Source organism: Camarhynchus parvulus, chromosome 23 (genome assembly GCF_901933205.1).
Source record: "Camarhynchus parvulus chromosome 23, STF_HiC, whole genome shotgun sequence".
In the NCBI taxonomy this organism is placed as follows: Eukaryota; Metazoa; Chordata; class Aves; order Passeriformes; family Thraupidae; genus Camarhynchus; species Camarhynchus parvulus.
The window spans coordinates 4,116,416-4,133,966 of NC_044593.1; the positions used below are offsets into that span (position 1 = coordinate 4,116,416).

At 49.7% G+C, this 17,551-nt stretch overlaps 3 protein-coding genes across 4 annotated transcripts in view; 2 read left to right on the forward strand and 1 right to left on the reverse strand.

Annotated features, from left to right (window-relative positions):
* Window positions 1–269: 269 nt before the first annotated feature.
* Window positions 270–14,006, reverse strand: GJA9 (gap junction protein alpha 9). The gene is made up of 3 exons (XM_030964457.1): window positions 13,978–14,006; window positions 3,451–3,525; window positions 270–2,106 (listed from the first exon to the last, which is right to left on the reverse strand). The coding sequence occupies exon 3, from the start codon at window positions 2,083–2,085 to the stop codon at window positions 553–555; it is 1,533 nt and encodes a 510-aa protein (XP_030820317.1). The 5' UTR covers window positions 2,086–2,106; window positions 3,451–3,525; window positions 13,978–14,006; the 3' UTR covers window positions 270–552.
* LOC115912765 (NF-kappa-B inhibitor delta-like) lies at window positions 7,461–12,869 on the forward strand. The gene is given in 11 exon segments (XM_030964459.1): window positions 7,461–7,476; window positions 8,583–8,701; window positions 9,083–9,267; window positions 9,764–9,869; window positions 10,509–10,655; window positions 10,813–10,827; window positions 10,829–10,865; window positions 11,338–11,495; window positions 11,862–11,975; window positions 12,281–12,445; window positions 12,789–12,869. Coding segments are annotated over 11 exon segments (1,122 nt in total). The 3' UTR covers window positions 12,849–12,869.
* Window positions 14,007–16,208: 2,202 nt separating the features above from the next.
* RLF (rearranged L-myc fusion) overlaps window positions 16,209–17,551 on the forward strand; it is a 36,007-nt gene continuing 34,664 nt past the window's right edge. For both annotated transcript variants that reach the window (XM_030964455.1, XM_030964456.1), the window contains exon 1: window positions 16,209–16,380. In XM_030964455.1, coding sequence (XP_030820315.1) covers window positions 16,228–16,380 — 153 coding nt within the window. In that variant the 5' untranslated portion in view covers window positions 16,209–16,227. The remainder of the gene's footprint in view (window positions 16,381–17,551) is intronic.

The window sequence follows — 17,551 nt, forward strand, 5'->3', positions numbered from 1 at the left end:
TAATTATCTGTTTTGTAAATGCTTTTTCTCTTTGTATTTACAACAGTTTGAACAATGGAATAAGTTTGACATTCTGCTTTTGGTCAGTTACCAAATGTCTGTTTGAATTCTCAGACTGATTAGGCAGAGACATGTTTACCAATACGTTCTTCTGAGAGCATCTTTAGCCTAATTTGATTTACTGGTCTTTGTAAAAAATATCATTCGACTGTAAATTTTGTCTTCTACTTTTATTCAGTTTAAACAGTATCAGCTGTGATTTATGCCTGACTTTCTCCTAATATGTGGATTAGGAGGATGTATTTTTTTCTTTTTTAGCTGGAGCGTGGAGGTTTATACACTGAGGTCTATGCCACATTTTCATTACAAAGGAAGTAAAGAGACTGTTTAAAATTACTTAGCTACTATTCAAAGGGTTACAGAACTTTTCTACCTACGTAAAGAGCTGGTTAAAGTTGAATTATTTAGCTGCACTTACACACAGGTCTGGGTTATGTCTGTATTCAGGAATTATCCCAGCATTGTTCAGTGCAGCTAATGAGTTAACTCATGTTATATTTGAAGATCAGTGGGGGCACGCCTACTGCTGGCATTACTTGACAGTGACTGTTGCCTAGACAGAGAGAAAAGCTTAGGACTATTCCAGTTTCTGCTTTGTGTAGATTCTGAGCTCACCACCCCCATAGAATCAGAAGTGTCTGGCCGGCTGGAATTTTTTCCATCAGCATTGTAAGGAATTTGGGCTTTGTTTGCACTGAAACTGTTTTGTCTTCTGTCACCGTTCTTTGGAAGAGAATTTGTTGGTGCTCCTGTGCCCTCAACCACTGCCTGTCGTCTAGAACTGGTACTAGGAAAAGTTGTACCAGGTTGCAATGAAGTTTGAGATGGCATCTCAGCAAAGCTTCTCAAGTACATATTTGCAGCAGTATCTGCATTCTGAGTATCAACAAGAAAATGTTTCTTTTCAGCCTCTTCTTGTGAATCATGTGTCTCAGTCCAAAGCTCACCAAGAAAGCCTTCGTTACTGTTTGTGCTAGCATTTTGAGTCTGATTGTCCAAAGCATTTGTAGCTGGCCTCTTCTTTGGAGATTTATTTTTCTGGTTGCAATGGGTGTAATTGCTGCTGCTTTCTGTACGGTTATTTGGCACAGACTGAAACATAGAAGGAGAATTTAAAACTGGGTAGAGCATGGTGTCAGTTTGCTTTTCCATCAAAAATGTGTAACTGCTAAGGGCACAAGGAAGTGTTTTCTGAGGGGTGCTGGATATTCCCAAAGAAGAGTGTGGTATCACAGAGTATTTCTTAGATTTGTTTATGTAGAAATTCTCAGAGTCATTTTTGGTTCTATTCTGCTCACAGAGTCCCATTTTAATTTTTCGGAATCCTAAGTGGATAATTTCTAGAATATTTAAAAGCAATGACACAGTTGCTATTGATTGCATAAATAATATAAACACTGTCTTTTCTGTTGGTCTAGATACAAAGCAGTCAACTGTGTTTGGACATGGGTCTCTCTGACATTTATAAAGGGGATCTAAGTGAAAACCATAAAGAAGATACTGCCCAATCATAAAGCCAACTTCCACTGCAGATCTTGTGAAAATATGTATCACGTAAGTGCAGAGCAAAGAGCCTCTCAGGGGTGCTTTGTTCAGCTTCCTTTGATCCAGCTGCCGGAGCTCTCTCTCCAGTCTTTTACGATTTTCAGTCATTTCTAATTCAGTGCTTTCAAGTTCCACCCTTACCTGAGCTTTCTTTTTTTGCCTTTCTTTTTCCAAGGCTCTTAGTCTGTATAAGGCATGACCCATATACACCAAGGAAGGGGAAGACACAAAAATAACTTGCAAGACCCAGTATCTTATGAGAGAGATGGGAAAGGCCTCATCATAGCACACATTTCTGCAACCAGGCTGCTCAGTATTGCATATAAATTCTGATTGTTCATCATTCCAAACATCCTCAGTTGCCACTCCAAGGACAAGCATTCGAAATATGAAGAGGATCGTGAGCCAAATCTTTCCAATAATAGTGGAATGGATGTGGACCTCCTCTAAAATGCCTCCAAGGAAATTCCAGTCTCCCATGGTTATTCTGCCATATTAACACTAAAATGTATGAGAGAAACAAGTATCAAAGATTGTAAAAGTTGCATTCCTTCCTTAACATATTATGAAGAACACAACACTCAGGAAACTATCATATCTCACATTGTAACCATGGGAACATGACCAACTACTCATTGATAATTAGGTATTCTTTTCTTTCACCTGTGAGATGGAGAACTGCATCATCTGCCTGTGCCTTCTTTATTTTATTATTATTATTATTATTATTATTATTATTATTATTATTATTATTATTATCAATTAACATCCTGATAAGCACATCACTACAAGATATTGAACACCCTCAGTCTGCATCAGATCAGTGGAAACTAGAGTGCCCGACTTGTAGCAGGATTTAAAGAGCATTATGTGATCCACTTGAACATCATCCACTAAAAATGTGAGAGCAGTACATGTATATTTAGGTCACTTATCCAGGTACAGGAATATTTGCCTGTCCTCATTTTTGGATGTTCCAAGCCCCATGTCACAGCTGTAATTATGGCAGTCCAATTACTGTTTCACAGAGAAAATTGGTTATATAAAGGAGCTCAAGAGGGAATAAATAATCTCATGGAAATGTCAATATTAATTAAAAAGACATGTTTAAGCATATCATTTTGTGCAGACATTTGCTTTTTGTTTATGGATGTCAACAATAAATAAATAGAATTGCTGTAATTGGTTCACTTCCTCTGATCAATGATACCTGCATTTGAAATAGTGAATAGAGTGCCTAAGTGTCAAGCATTACTATTTTTGGTCACAAGTCTTTGAAAAATAAATTATTTACACAAAAGTTCTTTACCAGCATCTGCCTAAATGGCTGTCATCTGAATACATATAAACTGGTAACATATGTGTATAATTGTACATCTCACCTTTCTTTCATATGTTTGTTTCTCCATTAACAGGATACTGCATTGTGGTCAAAATTTTAAATTCCTTTTCAAGATTTATGTTATTCTATACATCTACAATTGAATCACAATTTTTCTTATGTGTGGGGACAAGCAAAACACTTGTAGCTAAACACCTTTTCATTGTATGTACAGCACAATTCAATAGAATAGTATCTTACTTTGTTATTTTTAGGATAAAAGTGCTTTAGCATAGCATTTTCTCTTCAAATGGGATTAATCTTCACCCTATAAAACAGGAGTGCTAACAAGTCAACAGAAACTGGAGTCTTATGGTTGCGATATTGATGTCCATAGAGAAATATTTATGTTAACCTCCTAAACATGAACATACTTTTGCAAATCAGTATATGAATAGGCAAGTTAAACATTTTTAAAAGAGAAACAAATTTAAAATAAATTATGAATTAAAAATAAAACATACCTTTCTTTACAAAAATATGTAAAACTAAACATCTGCGATGTCCAATAAAAAATTACAGCCTCTGTCATCTTCCATCTGTGTAAGTAAATTGACACATTATAAGCAGTTCCTTTTGCTACAGTAGCAAATAGAGTGTGAGCTTTGCACATGGAATTTATATTTGCTGGTGCTGAAGGGAGGAGAAAATCGATCTATTGTTCAATCTACTACTGCTCCAAGCATAATGAACAGTATGAACAGTAAAAGATTCTCATTTTTAAAAAGCTAGAAATAAAAATCCTGCAGCTTTACGTTCTTTGAGATTATCTTCTTTTTGGTCTCAATAGCACCTTTTAAGTTTTAGGAACCGTCTCAGCCTCAGAAATAAATAAAACATAGAATAAAACAGAAATTTCAGACTATGTTTTAGTTTACATATCTCACTAGCAGCAGACATTCAGCTTGCCTGTGCAGAAGAAGGTAAATCTTCCCAAACACCCTCATTGTAAATTCCTGCAGACAGTCTGTTCTCCTGCTACAGCTTAGCACCACACTCCTGACATAAAAAAATCAGTGGATGTACTTTTGGCCACTGCAGACTCACCTCCTGCTCACAGACAGCTTCTCTTATATTCTGTGATTCTACACTTCTCTTTCATTCTCCTGAGACCATATTACTTGTCATGCTGATGTGTTTAAAAGACTCCTGAACTTGACAATGGTTTTACTCCATTTTCCCCATCCATATAATTCAGTATTTCTTTTTGGGAGCAAATCATTATAATTCCTGTCTTAAATGTCAGACATACTAAAGATGTCATTCTTCTTGATAGTGATACTTATATCTAGCCTATAAAAACTGATTCGGTGACACAAATTCCATTTTTAATCCAGACCTTAAGCTACCCATCTGCATTACCTCAGCAGGAAAAATAGGGAGAATAGGCTGAAATATTTTCTGTTTTGAAAGAGTGCACAAACTGTCTGGTCTCAAAGAACATTTTAGGTACTGATGGTAAGCTGGGGAAACCCTTTCAAACACTCTAAACATTAAGAAATGTTGGGCAGGGGGGAGGGGAAAATACCTTATTTTACAAAAGGGGAAAAAAGAAATAAATATGTCTATTTTGTGTACAAAAATGTTTTCTGGAACCAGCATTAGTGCAGTGGCCAAGGGCACAGCCTCATTAGGCATGCCTGGTATTAATTGCAAGTCCACTGCTAGGACCAATATGAGTTCAGAAGCATATCTAGCACTATAATGTTCTTTTAGGTGATCCTCATCAGCACTCTGCAAAAATGTAATTCTGATTCAAATGTCCTATAAAGGATGAATAAACTTCCCTTGCTGAGAACTCTAAAAAGCTAATCATTATCTTTTAATTTTGGCGCTGAAGATCAGTCGATAGGTCATGTCCAATTTCACACTTGACAGCTTGCCTGAAAGTACTCAATCATTTTGGCAAGCTAGCAGCTTCCAGCCAGCCATCTCTGTGAAGTGCTTAAAGCAGGATTCTAAACACGTGTCTTCTATTGAGTACTTAAAGTAGGTCTCTAAATATTTATCTGTTATTAATAAAACCCTCTAACTCTGCTGAAGTTGTCCACAGACACACACACACAGCCTGCCAGCTTGTGCAGAGACGCTGAAGATTTGTTTGAAAACCTGAAGTGTTTGGTGAGACTGAGCTGCCATGATTGGAGATTTACTTGCTCTGTAAAACCTAAATATTAAAAGAAAAACATATAACAATGCACAGGGCTTCAGGATGTATTATCTCTTTTAAAATGGTACTACAGTTAAATGACAACTTGACAACTCATGAGGGAAAATAAATTCAAGTGCCAATAATAATTTTATAGTGTTGATGCTGCTTTTTACCTTAGTTCAGACAGCTTGCAACTCTGACTATTCACATAAACTGTTTATAACAACATTCAGAATTTAGTAATTTAGTGATGTATGGATAGGCTATTAATTTTTCTTCCAGGTCTAGAAGGTACCTCACTGGCTTTTTATTCACTGCAAAACATTCTCTACATTTTTATGACTATATTGATTTTTCTTAGCTTAGGGTCAAACGTCACAGTAATCCTCCAATCATGGAAATAGTCTCTGAAGATCGAGGTCTTTTCATTTCTATACATCAATAATGTGCACTTTATGTGTACAATTGATTTTTATTTTCTACTGTTATCTGTCTGACCCACAATGGACAGCTAGATAAGTAGGGGCACAAACATCAGTGATGTGTCCTACACGTTTTCAGGCTAACATGAACTCACTGCCATAGTTTTCTTTTAGTAGTGAAGGGGGACCACAAATTATAAACTGCAACAATGAGAAATTTGGGGAACTCTACTACTCAATGTTGTCTTTAGGCTCACCAAATTCAGCAGTACGGTGTTTGAAGGCAGACCAGAGATCACCATATGAAGACTGAAGCACATACTCTCCAAATGAGTGTATTTTCTGTGCTGCCTTATAGATTCACTCTTTATTGCTAAGATACACATGCAAATCAGTAGGTATGGTATAGACTCACTCTTTATTGCTAAGATACACATGCAAATCAGTGGGTGCACATTCATATTTTCACTTTCACAAGCAAAATTTCTGAAGGTGCCCTGGCCTATATCAGAAAGTGTAAGGGTTTTTTTCACAGTTTCTGTCTTTATCTTAGTTCACTGTTGATAGTTTTTAGTTCATTCCTCTCTTAGTTCCTCAGCTTTAAAAATTTGTATTTTCTGTATACTTTTATACAGCTTGCTGTCTATTTTCCTCTCTTAATCCATTGTCTGTAAAATTTTATTTATACATATACACCGGTACTGTAGCTTTCTGTACCTGCTTTTAGTTCTCTCCTGACCTTGCTCCTCTTTGCATTTTCAAGTTTCCATGTGTACTTTATAAGGCTTCCTCTCTCTATTTTTTTTTCTTCTTTCCTGCCTGTTCTGTATCCATCTGCTGGGCTCAGGGTCAGTGTCAGAGGAAAGGAGATGGGATTACCTGGGAGCTGCAGCATCTAGGTTGTACTCAGGAGGTACAAGGGACCCAAGGGTACAAGGGAGCCAAGGATTAAGATAGGCTGCAGGAAGGGATGGGCTGGGGCAGCAAATGTGCAGCCACTGAGGCTGGGGGATATATAATGGGGTATATATACAGGAGGTGCCTGTCTGAGTAAGGCTTCAGGACCAGTGAAGCTTCAGCAGCCTATGTAGTAGAAAGTACACTTGTGACACCCAATCCCCCAGTCAGGATCCTGGAGGGAACCCCCCTGCTGCATGACATCCCCCAAAATAGATCCACCAGCCTTGGTGGTCTCAGGGGTCTTCATGGTCTCAGTGGGTCTCATGGTTTCCTTCCCCATGCTTCAGAGACTCCCATCAAAATTGGGCTGAGCCCCCCCCATCCTAAATGCCACCCCCAAGTGGGTCAGAAACCTCCCTCAAATGGGGCAGAGATCCCCCCAAATGGGTAAGACACTCCCCACACCCCCCAAGTCGGGGGTATGGAGGGGAGCATTGACATCCTGAAAATTGTGGGTGGGGGGACAGCCTGGTCCCTCCCCCAGTAAAGGCACCAGCCCTGGTGTCTCCACAGTCTTCATGGTCTTCGTGGGTCTCGTGATCTTCCGGGATTGGGGAGACAGAGCCCCCACCTGAATGGGGAAGAGAGTCCCCCAAATGGTGCAAAGACCCACGCAAAATGATGGGGGCTGAGAGGGACCCTGGATTGTCGGCCCAAATCGCTGCTGATGACGCCAAAAGGGAACAACCCAGGACCTGTGACCCATCCCAACACCCCCTCAGAGGACCCCGGCCCCCGGGTGACCCCGCCACCTTCACCCATCCTCTGGGTCCCCTGGGCCCTCCAGAAGCTCCGCCCCCCCGCCTTGTCACCCGCCGCAACAGTGACAGCGTTGGCGTTTTGGGGGCGTTTCCCTCCGGGGCGGGGTTTCCTCGCCCAAGTCCCCCCAAAACGGTCCCCGCGCCCGCCCCGGCCTCATTTGCCCCCGGATCCCGCGGGGATGCGGCCCCAGAGAGGTAAGGGGGGATAAGTGGGTTGGAGGGGGTTGGGGGCGGGGGCTGTCGCGGGCCCTTTAAGACCCGCTTTGAGGAGACGCTGGCCTTTTAAAAGTTCTGGGACAGGGTGCTGGCCCTTTAAAACACCTGGGAGAGCGCGCTGGCCTTTTAAGACGCTCTTTTAGGGGACACTGGCCCTTTAAGAGCTGCTTTTGGGAGATACTGGCCCTTTAAGAGCTGCTTGTAGGAGACACTGGCCCTTTAAGCCTCGCTTTTAGGGGACACTGGCCCTTTAAGAGAGCGAAGAGGGGTCTGCTGACCCTTTAGGAGACCTGGGGGCAGGAGGAGGGACACTGGCCTTGAAAGAGCGGGGGGGATTTCCGGGGCCTCCCCGCTGGATTCTCCCCGCGGGGGAGGAGGGGGTTCCCCGGGCAGGAGGGCGGGGACGGCGGGGGCGGGCGGTGACGCATGGGAATCCCCGTGACGTCACGACAGGGGGATTCCTGCCTCGCTGGGGGAGTGCCCAGGGGTTTGGGGGTCCCGGGGGGCCCGGTTATGACAAACGGCGGTTTGAGGGGTCTCAGGAGTTCAGAGGTCTGGATGACACACGGGGATCTGGGGGACGCCTGGGTGTTTGGCGGGGGTTTAGGAGTTTTCAGGGTTTCCCGGCATCCCGGGGACCCCCGAACCCTCCCTTGCACACCCCCAGGTCCCCCCCGCGCCGCTCCGCCCCAGACGGTGAAGCAGCTGCTGAAGGAGCTACGGCAGCAGAAGAGCAGGGAAGGGGCGAGATCCCCGGTGGGTGACCCCCCCATCCCAGGTGATACCTCCCCCGGGGACACCCCCACTCTCCTCCCTGACCCCCTCGTTCTCCCCCCAGGTTTTGGCTCTGCCCTCCCCGCGCCCCTCGGATGGTGAGTGACCTCCAACGCCTCAGTTCCTTCCAGATCCCCCCCACACCCCCTGTGCGCTGTAAATATTCTCCATGCCCTCCACCCCTCTCATCCCTACGTCTCTCCCAGTCCTCTCTCTGTCCCTCAATTCCTCTTCATGTCCCTTCCCCCAAACTTCCCACTCCCTCCCCAAGTCCCTACCCATGTCCCCCCCATCACCTGGTGTCCCCTCAGGCGCTCCCTGGCCCGTTGTCCCCGCGGTGACCCCCGGCCTCTGTGCGGTCCCACACGTGTCCCATGGCAGCCCGGGGGGGGCCCATGGGGGAAGGGTCTCCGGTCCGAGGGAGTTTCAGGTGAGCTGGTTGGAGGGGACAGTGGAGAAATGGGGCGTGAACTGGGAGGTTAAAGGGGGGGCAGTGTGGCAAATAGGGGTCAATGGGGGAAAATGGGGGGAGAATGGGAGGCAAAGGGAGAGAAATGAGGGGGAGAAGGGGGGCAGACAACTGGGAGGGGAATGGTGGGGCAATGCAGAGTTACATGGGGGTAATGGGATGGTTAAGGGAGACAATGGGAGGGAATGAAAGAAGCAATTGGGGACAGTGGGGGAGATGATGTAGATGGAGGCAATGGGATGGCCGCTGGGGAGGCAAGGGGTGGAAAATGGGGGATGATCATTGGGGCAGGGGTAACTGGGACCAAGCCCCCCTCCCCCTTGACTGCTGCCCCTCCCCAAGGCTGCTGCCATCTCTGGCCCTGCCTGGCCCCATCCCACAGTGCCGTGGGGAGAATTTGGGGCCTCCCTGCTGGGAAGGGAGATCCAAGACCCGTATCCTGAACCCCAGAACCTGGCAGCTGCCCGCGCTGCACTGGGGGGCCAAGACCCCCGGGAGCTGCTGCGGCAGGACGAGGAGGGGGACACGTGAGCAGGGGGGGCCATGGGAGGGCGAGGAGTGGGGTACGGGGGTTGTAAGGGGGTACAGGGGTTATAAGGGGGTACAGGGGTTATAAGGGGTCCATGATGGGTCAATGGGCTAAATTGGAAAAAATGGGGGGTGTCAATGGGGGGGGCAATTTAGGGGGTCACTGGTGTGAAGGGCAGTCAGTGGGGCCCACGGGAGGGCAATGGGGTGAGTGGGGTCAATGTGGTGTTCAGTGGGGGGCAATGGGATGAAGTGGGGTCTGTGGGTGAGAACAGTGTGGGGTAAACAGGAGAATCAATGTGATGTGGAGATCAGCGGGGAGGCAATGGGGGAAGCAGTGGGACAAGGCAGTGCTGGGAAGCCCCCGGGGCAGTTGTGAGGCACTGGGAGGAGCTATGGGGTGACAAGGCCTTTTGTGGGGTCTGTGTTCTGGGTGGAATGTGGGGGGTGGGTAAAGGGGCAAGGGGGTCCCCACTAACCCTGCTCCATCCCCAGGCTGCTGCACGTGCTCTGTGCCGGGGGGCAGCGGGCGCTCGCCCGGGCTGTGGCCGAGGCTCTGCGGGACCTGGGGGGACTTGAGGTGCGGGAGCACCTGGGCAAGGTGAGGGGGGACACACCTGGGGGGCCTGAGGGGGCATCTGGGGGTGATCAAGGTGCAGGAGCACCTAGACAAGTCGGGGGCGGGGGGAAAGTTGAGGACATTTGGGGTAAAGAAGGGGTAATAAGTAAAGAAGGGGTAATAAGTGGGTCTGGGTCTTATTGGGGCAATAAGAGGGTGATGGAGGTAAAAAGGCAATAACGGATCAGGGGGTGATGAGAGTAGGGTAGTTAATTCTGGGATAATTAATCACAGGGTTCTGTTGCACTCTAATAATAGAGGGAGTGCTAGAGAATAAAGGGGCAATTAATACTAGGGGGTAATAACTAGGGGTGATTAGTGATGGTGTAATTAGAGTCCAATAAAGGGCAATGAAGGGACAATCAATAACAAATGATTAATGAGGGGATGATAAAGGAATGATAAAGAGGGGGCAGAGCAGTAGCAGAATACCAGGGTGATAATTTGAGGATTTGGGGGTGCTTGATGCCCCCCAACCACTCCTGACTCCCCCAGATCTCACTGACATTCCTTTATTCCCTGCGAGAGCCCCCAGACCCCCTTTACCCCCGAGACATCCAACTCCCCCCAGGAGTCACTCAAGGACTCAAGCTCCCCGACCCCCCCATCTGATGTCCCCAGACTCCCCTGCTGGTGGCAGCAGCAGCTGCAGCCCCGGAGATTGTGCGGGACCTGCTTGTCCTGGGGGCCAATCCTGATGCCGCTGACCACGGGGGCCGCACGGCGCTGCACCTGGCTGCAGCCTATGGGCACCCTGAAATCCTCCAGGTGAGACCTCAACCCCCATGGGGACCACAAAACCCTCCCAAAGGGGACCCCAAAGTGGGTCCAGAAGGGACATAGTTGTCCTGGGAGACCAGGGAACCGGCCTAGTGGGGTTCCTGGTATCCAGGGAGACCCCAAATCTTTCCCCTTGCCTTCCCAGGCCATGATGTCCTCAGGGGGTTCCTGTCAACGTGGAGGCCAGAAATTTTGAGGGTCAGCAAATTTGAGGGGGGGCAAGGGTGGTGGAGGGGCTTGGGGTGGGCCCCTGGTTTTGGGGTGAGGGTGATTCTTGGGGAGTCCTCGTTTGGGTGGGACCAAGGAGAGTTCAGTTGGTGGGTCCCCAGTGGGAGGGGGACTCAAGGGTCCCTGATTTGGGGTATGTCACAAGTCCCCTATTTCAGGGTGTCTTGGGAGAGTCCCACTTGAGGTGTACTCAATACAGAAGGGGCTTGTGGGTCCCTGGTTTGAAGGGAGTGCTGGGGATCCCCATTTTTTGGTAGCTCTTGGTGGGATGCATCACTGTTTTGGGGGGATGGGGGATCTCCAGTCTGGGCGTGCTGGGTGATGTGGGAGGGTCCCAGGGGGTGTGTCTGTACTTTGAGGGGGTCCCTAGGGGGGCTCCCAATTCCAGGGGGGCCGTGACTGGGGGAAAGGCCCTTCCTGACCCCTCTTGCTTCCTCCCCAGGCCAGACCCCTCTGCACTGCGCTGTCCTGGCTCACAATGCCTCACTGCAGGGAGGGCACAGCCCCGTGGGGGGCTCTGGAGGGGGTTCCCCCACTCCCCAGGACCGATTCCGCTGTGTGGAGCTGCTCCTGCAGATGGGGGCAGACAGCAGCAGCCAGGTACAGACCCCCAAAGACCCCCAGGTACCCCACAACTCTCCAGGTGTCCCTCAGATCCCCCGGGTTCCCTGCACAGACCTCTGTGCTCCTCAAAGATGACTGTGTCCCACCTCAAGGTCTGTGTGCTGGGCAGACCTGAGCTCCTGGCCTTTGGGGTCCATTGGGGTACCTTGGGAGGGTTGGGGAGGGGTGTGAGACCCCCACAACACCTGTGTGCCCCCAAAGACCCCTGTGCCTCCCTTCAGGGTCCCCATGGGCTTGATAAACCTGTGCTCCCAGGCACTGGGATTTCTTGGGGAGGTTGAAGAGGTTGTAGGGGGGTGGGACCTCCTGTGGGGCCCCCCCTGATCCCTGTCTTGCCCCCAGGACACCAAAAGCAGCCTGACAGCGCTGCACCTGGCCGTGCGGGGAGGCAACCTTGCCCTGGCCCACCTGCTGCTGCGCCAGCCTGGCATGGCCCCCCGCCTCGTCAACATGAAGGTTTGAGGGACTTGGGGGGCTGGGGGAGCTCTGAGGAGCTCTGTGGGGGGGTCTGGGTTCCCTCTAGGGCTTTGTGGGGCTCTTGGGGCTGATTGGAGGGGTCTGTGGAGCTCTCTGGGGTTCCTCTAGTGGCTTGCAGGGTGTGAAGGGGCTCTGGGAGGCTCAGAGGGATCAAAAGGGCACTGGAGGCATTGGGGTGTCTGGGGAGAGTCTGGGGAGGCTGGAGGTCTCAAGGGTCTCTGAGGTACCTCTAGGGGGCCGGAGGGTGATTCGTGGGTACCTGAGCCCCCCTCACATCCCCTCAGGCCCACGGGAACACCCCCCTGCACATGGCAGCAGCACTGCCCGGGACCCCCAGCCAGGAGCCCCTTGTGAGGCTGCTCCTGGCCTGGGGCGCCGACCCCAGCGCCCGCAACCTGGAGCACGACCTGCCCCAGAGCCTGCTGCCCCCGGGGGCCCCCGGAGAACAGGTGAGACCCCCAGATCACCCTCACACCAGCACCATCCCCTGCACCCCACCATCACCCCAGATCTGACCCCAGATCATCCTCACACCCAGCACCCCACTGCACCCTAAAACTTCCTGCTGGTGGGGGGAAATGCCCAGAATTGCTCCTGGAACCCCAAAATCCCACTGTTTGGCCTCAAAACCCTGCTGCTATGCCCAAAAGTTCTGCTGCTTTACCCCCTCATTTTCACAAACCCCCCCTCCCCAAACCGTGGAGTCCCATCCCAGGATCTTTGGGTGACATCCCCAAATTCTGGGGTAGAACCGTGTTTTGGGGACCTCCCTGAACCTTCCTTCTCCCACAGCTCCGCCTCCTCCTGAGGAGCCGCCGGGGGTCCCATCGCCCCCCCCACACCGCCGTGTGACGTCAGAGGGGCGGGGTCTCCCCGTATCAGATGGGGCGACACCCCCATATTGGGGGATTTCCCCATGTTAACTTTTCCTGATTTCAATGAAATTGCCCCCAAATTTCTGTGAAATGAGTCTGAACCACATTGGTTTGGTGGGGGGAGGAGCACGGAGGGGGTCCAGCTCCCCCTTGCCCTCCCCCCCAGCCTCATTAATGGGGGCTGCTAATGAGGGGCGTCTCCTCTAAATTGGGGAATTTGGGTGGAGCCTGCAAAATTGGACGTGAAACCCAAAAACTGAAGGAATTCTGGAATTAAATAAAAACTTTCTTAAAATCTGAGTCTGCTTTTTCCCAGTGCCCTCAGTCCCTCCCAGTGACCACAGAAAAAGAAGGGGGGTCTGGAACAAAGGGCTTCAAATTGAGAAAACCTCCTTTTCTCTTCTTTTAAGGATTAAGTCATTAAAACTCTCCTTTGACACTATTTAAAGGCCTAAGAGTAAGGGGGTAAATGGTGGCAAGCATGAGGGGGAAAGAGCAGGAAACATGAGGGAGAAAGGGTGGGAAATGCAAGGGGAAGGAGGGTGATAACCATGAGCCACTTGGGGTGACTCCCAGAGGTGCCCCCAAATGCTGAAGTTTTCCCCTCCCCTAGGGGTGCTCTATAGGAACTGGCGAGGGGAGCATCCCTCAGAACCATCAAACCCCTCACTGCACCCACCGAGTCCCCTCACAGCCAGACCATCCCAGATCCCCCAGTCCACCTTCAAACCCTCCCAACATCACCCAAAACCATTTTAGGTGGCTACAGCTCCTATTTAGCACTCTCAAACCTCAACCCAGCACCACTGAAAAGCCAACTGAGCTTACTAACACTCTATATGGAGTCCAGTGTTATACACTGATGTGTGGTCTTGATTTTTTTAAGTTTTTCTAAGCCTTCTGATGTTTACATTCTTATAACGAAAATTTTCACACACTTTATGTAAATAACTTATTGTTTTACATTCTTTTATAGAAGAAGAAAAATTTGATAAACTGTTGGTTTGTCTAGTGTCATTGGAGAGGCAGCACTGTCACCCTCCAATCCACTGTCACTTTTGAAAATCTATAAATGCTGGAGTCAAAAATTAAATATTCTCTTTTACCCTTGTAAAGAACTGCGTGTCCGCGTCGTGTTATTTCATGTCCCATAGTAGCACTGATGCAGTTCAGGACCTGAAAAATAGAAAAAGATAAAAACTTAAACCAAAAGCCATCGCCCCACGGACAGTGCCCTCTCCTGCGAACGCACAGCGCCACCTCGCGGCCGCTCCTCCCCTCAGAGCTCCAGCAGGGGGCGCTGCGTGCCCGCCCAAAGGCCCCGCAAGGGCGCGACCGTCCGGTAACGGCGCTCGAACGGAGCCCACGGCGGGAAAAGCGGGGCTGGGCAAGCAGGCAATGCCTGGAAAGGAGATGGTGACAGCTGACGTTGGAACCCAGGAAATTCCTCTGGCTGCCCTGGAGGACTCGAGCCTCTGCCCGGGGGGGCTCAGAGACCTCGGCACAGAGCCCAAGACACACCTGTGACTTTGGTTTTGACCCATGGAAAAAAAATTACCAACCTTTATGTGAAGAATTACAAGTCAAAAGAATTTAAGTAGAATAATAGTTAGTTTGTAACAGGGTGAAAAATAGATTTTTGAGGTTTTTAGAACGGGGGCTTGGGGTCCCAGGATGGACGAATTTGGGCATACCCTGTCCTTCTTCTTTCTTCTTCCTAGCCTCCATCTTCAGCTGTGATGGTGGCACTTTTAGATTGGTTTAGAGTAGAAGCTCACTGTCTAATATAGGTGATAGGTATTGGGAAGTTATTATAAATAGTGTACAGGTAGTTTTTAGTATAAAAATATAACACCAGTGTGCCTCAACCCGATCTGCCAGACAGACCTCGGCAGGTCGGAGATAGAATGTTATAGATAAGAAATAATAAACAACCTTGAGAACAAGAATAGAAGAGTTCTGACTCCTTCTTTGACTGCCAGGCTGGGAAAAAGAGGTTTGTACGTATGTCAGAGTCACTCTGACCAGCAGAGATTCTGAGAAGATGATACCTCTGTAACCTGGGACAAAGTTACAAGATGCTTATATAGCTTGAGTTATACCAGTATAACCTCAATCAGAATTTTCTATCTAGCATTATGGTTAACTAGTTGCTCAATGCTTAAGTAAATAGAAACTCACCAAGTGAATAATCTCAAAAACAGACAAGTATAACTATATTGGGAAGCAGCAGGATGTACTAATGAGAAATTGGCAAATGTAAAGCCAATTAGCCACAAAATGGAGAATTTAAACTGGTTACATCCAGCAAGACCAAGGAACAGCATAATGGAAAATGCTCCAAAGTTGAGAAGTTCAGATGTGAGGAACACCCTGAGCCTTCATCGAAGAAGACCCCCAACACCACCTAAATTGGGGAAGCACAAGTGTAGTACAGAAGAATTTTGCCTTGCCTAGAACTTCATTGACTTGTCAAGCCATGCCTATGCCTTCTTCCATGTCTTGCCAAATGCTTCCTTGCCATATCTCACTTACCCCTCCCTTGAATTGTCTTGACTTTGTTTACCCCTCCCTTCCCTTCCCTTCCCTTCCCTTCCCTTCCCTTCCTTCCCCCTTCCTTCCCCCTTCCCTTCCCTTCCCTTCCCTTCCCTTCCCTTCCCTTCCTACAGCGGAATGACCGTGGCTGGATGCCAGGCTCCCACCAAAGCCTGTCACTCCCCTCATGAATGTGAAGTGGGGACAAAATATGTATTTCATGAATTGAGAAAAGGACAGAGAGAGATCTGCTCCAATCCATGAGCCCAGCATCTCACGTCACCAGACACATTGCAAATTCTTGGTAAAAGCTATTTACCATCCTCCCCGTTCCCGTGTCTGGGCAACAGCCTCCTCAGGGCTATCCTAGAGACACGAACGTTCTGCTATCGGCGCCGTGCTGCTAACGGGAGATTAGAGTAACGGCAATCAGAGTTTAAAACCCGGCTACGGCCGGTGTCCATTATCATATTTCATGTCCCTTAGCCCGGCAGTCAGTCACCTTTACGGCAGAGGGGCCGTCACTCCGGGCCGTGCGGCCGCCCCGCTCCCGGAGCCCTCACGGAGCCCTCACGGCGCGGGGGGGGCGGGGCCGGCGGGAGCTGCAGCCCCGCCCCCTGCGCGCTGAGGGCCGCGCGCGCCGCCGCCGCGTCACGTGGGGCGGCACGCGGGTGCGCGCGCCCGCTCCCCGCCCCGCCCAGCCCCGCGCGCGGCGCGCGGCGACGCGTCACGTGCGCGCGTCACGTGCTGCCGTCCCTGGCCGATGAGGTCAGCGGCGGGGTCACGTGAGCGGTGCCTACGCGCAGTGGGGCCGGGTGCAGATGGCGGACGCGGAGGCCGAGGCGGCGGCGCGGCCGGAGGTGCCGCGGGTGGTGCCGGCGCTCCGCGCCCGCCTCTGGCAGCTGCAGACGGAGCTGCGCGAGCAGGAGGTGTCGGAGGCCTCGTCCCGAGCCTACTGCCGGGGCTTCTGCCAGGTAGGAGGCGGGCGGGGCGGGCCGCGGCGCGGGCGGCAGGGGGGATGCGGCGGGGCGGGCTCGGCGCTGCCCCCGCTCTGCCGGGGCTGGCGGCGCGCAGGGCTCGGGGCTCCGTGCCCGGCTGCCCCGCGGGGCTGTGCCCGCCCTGCCGAGCCCCGCGGGCTCTGCGCCGCCAGCCCGGAGCGGGGACCGAGGGGAGTGCTCGGCTTTGGGCTTCGGCATCGCTGCGGAGCGGGGCGGCCTGGCTGGGGCTCCGGGGCACGAGCAGTGCTGGCTCGGTTCCGAGAGCTCCGGTTGTCTGTTTCACTTGTCTCGGGATCAAATCTGCCTTGTTTGAGATGCGCAGTGGTGTGCAAGGAGTGCTTGCTGGCCTGTAAGGGCCTACAGGACCCTTCAGTCACTGAGTGAGCGTGGTTTGGATGTCTTGTCTTGAATACTTGCTTAATGCAACCCAGAGGGAGATCTCCAATTTCTGAATCGAGGCTCTGAGTTCCAGAAGAAAAGCTGATCTTGATTAAAGCCACAGTGGTGGAGATAACTAGTCCTTAAGTAAATTCCTCCAATGATTAGTTTTTGCCACCCTCACAGCATCATTTACTGTGAGCTCTAAGGTTGAAAAATTGTTGTTATGATGCTGGGTTGGAGAGTTGTCCTTGTTGAGTCTGGAGATACTGTGGGTTTTATAGTAAGAAAGAAAAAATCTGTTTTCTAAGCTAGTTTACAACACCTCAGCTGATAAAGTGAATGGTAAAATCAGAGAAAAAAGCTTGCTGGGCTGTCACAAATTTTGTATAAATGGTGTTACCCTTCACAGCCTTCCATTTTGCATCCCCACGTTGTGTGCTTTGCCATACCATTCTGGGAGGATGCTTAGCTCATCACTCACTGCAACAAGAGAATAAGTGTATTTACTATGTTTCAAAACTCTTTCAAGCTGCAGGGTGCAGCTGCATCCCGCTGTGTTTGTCCCACATTCAGTTTATGTGACCTTGCACTGACATGGAACCTGCTACAAAGTGTCGCCCTGTCCAAGTTCAGGATTTGCTGAAATTGTTTCCAGTGGTGTACATTGTATCAGAACATTGAGACAAATGTTCAGCTGACCATAATAGCGGTTGTCAGGATGGTTGTGTGTGTACATGTCCAGTTTTCCAGATTAGTTGGGTACAGA

Bases quoted from the DNA above. Each gene is read 5' to 3' on its own strand.
- GJA9 (XM_030964457.1), bottom strand. From the start codon at position 2,085: ATGGGAGACTGGAATTTCCTTGGAGGCATTTTAGAGGAGGTCCACATC.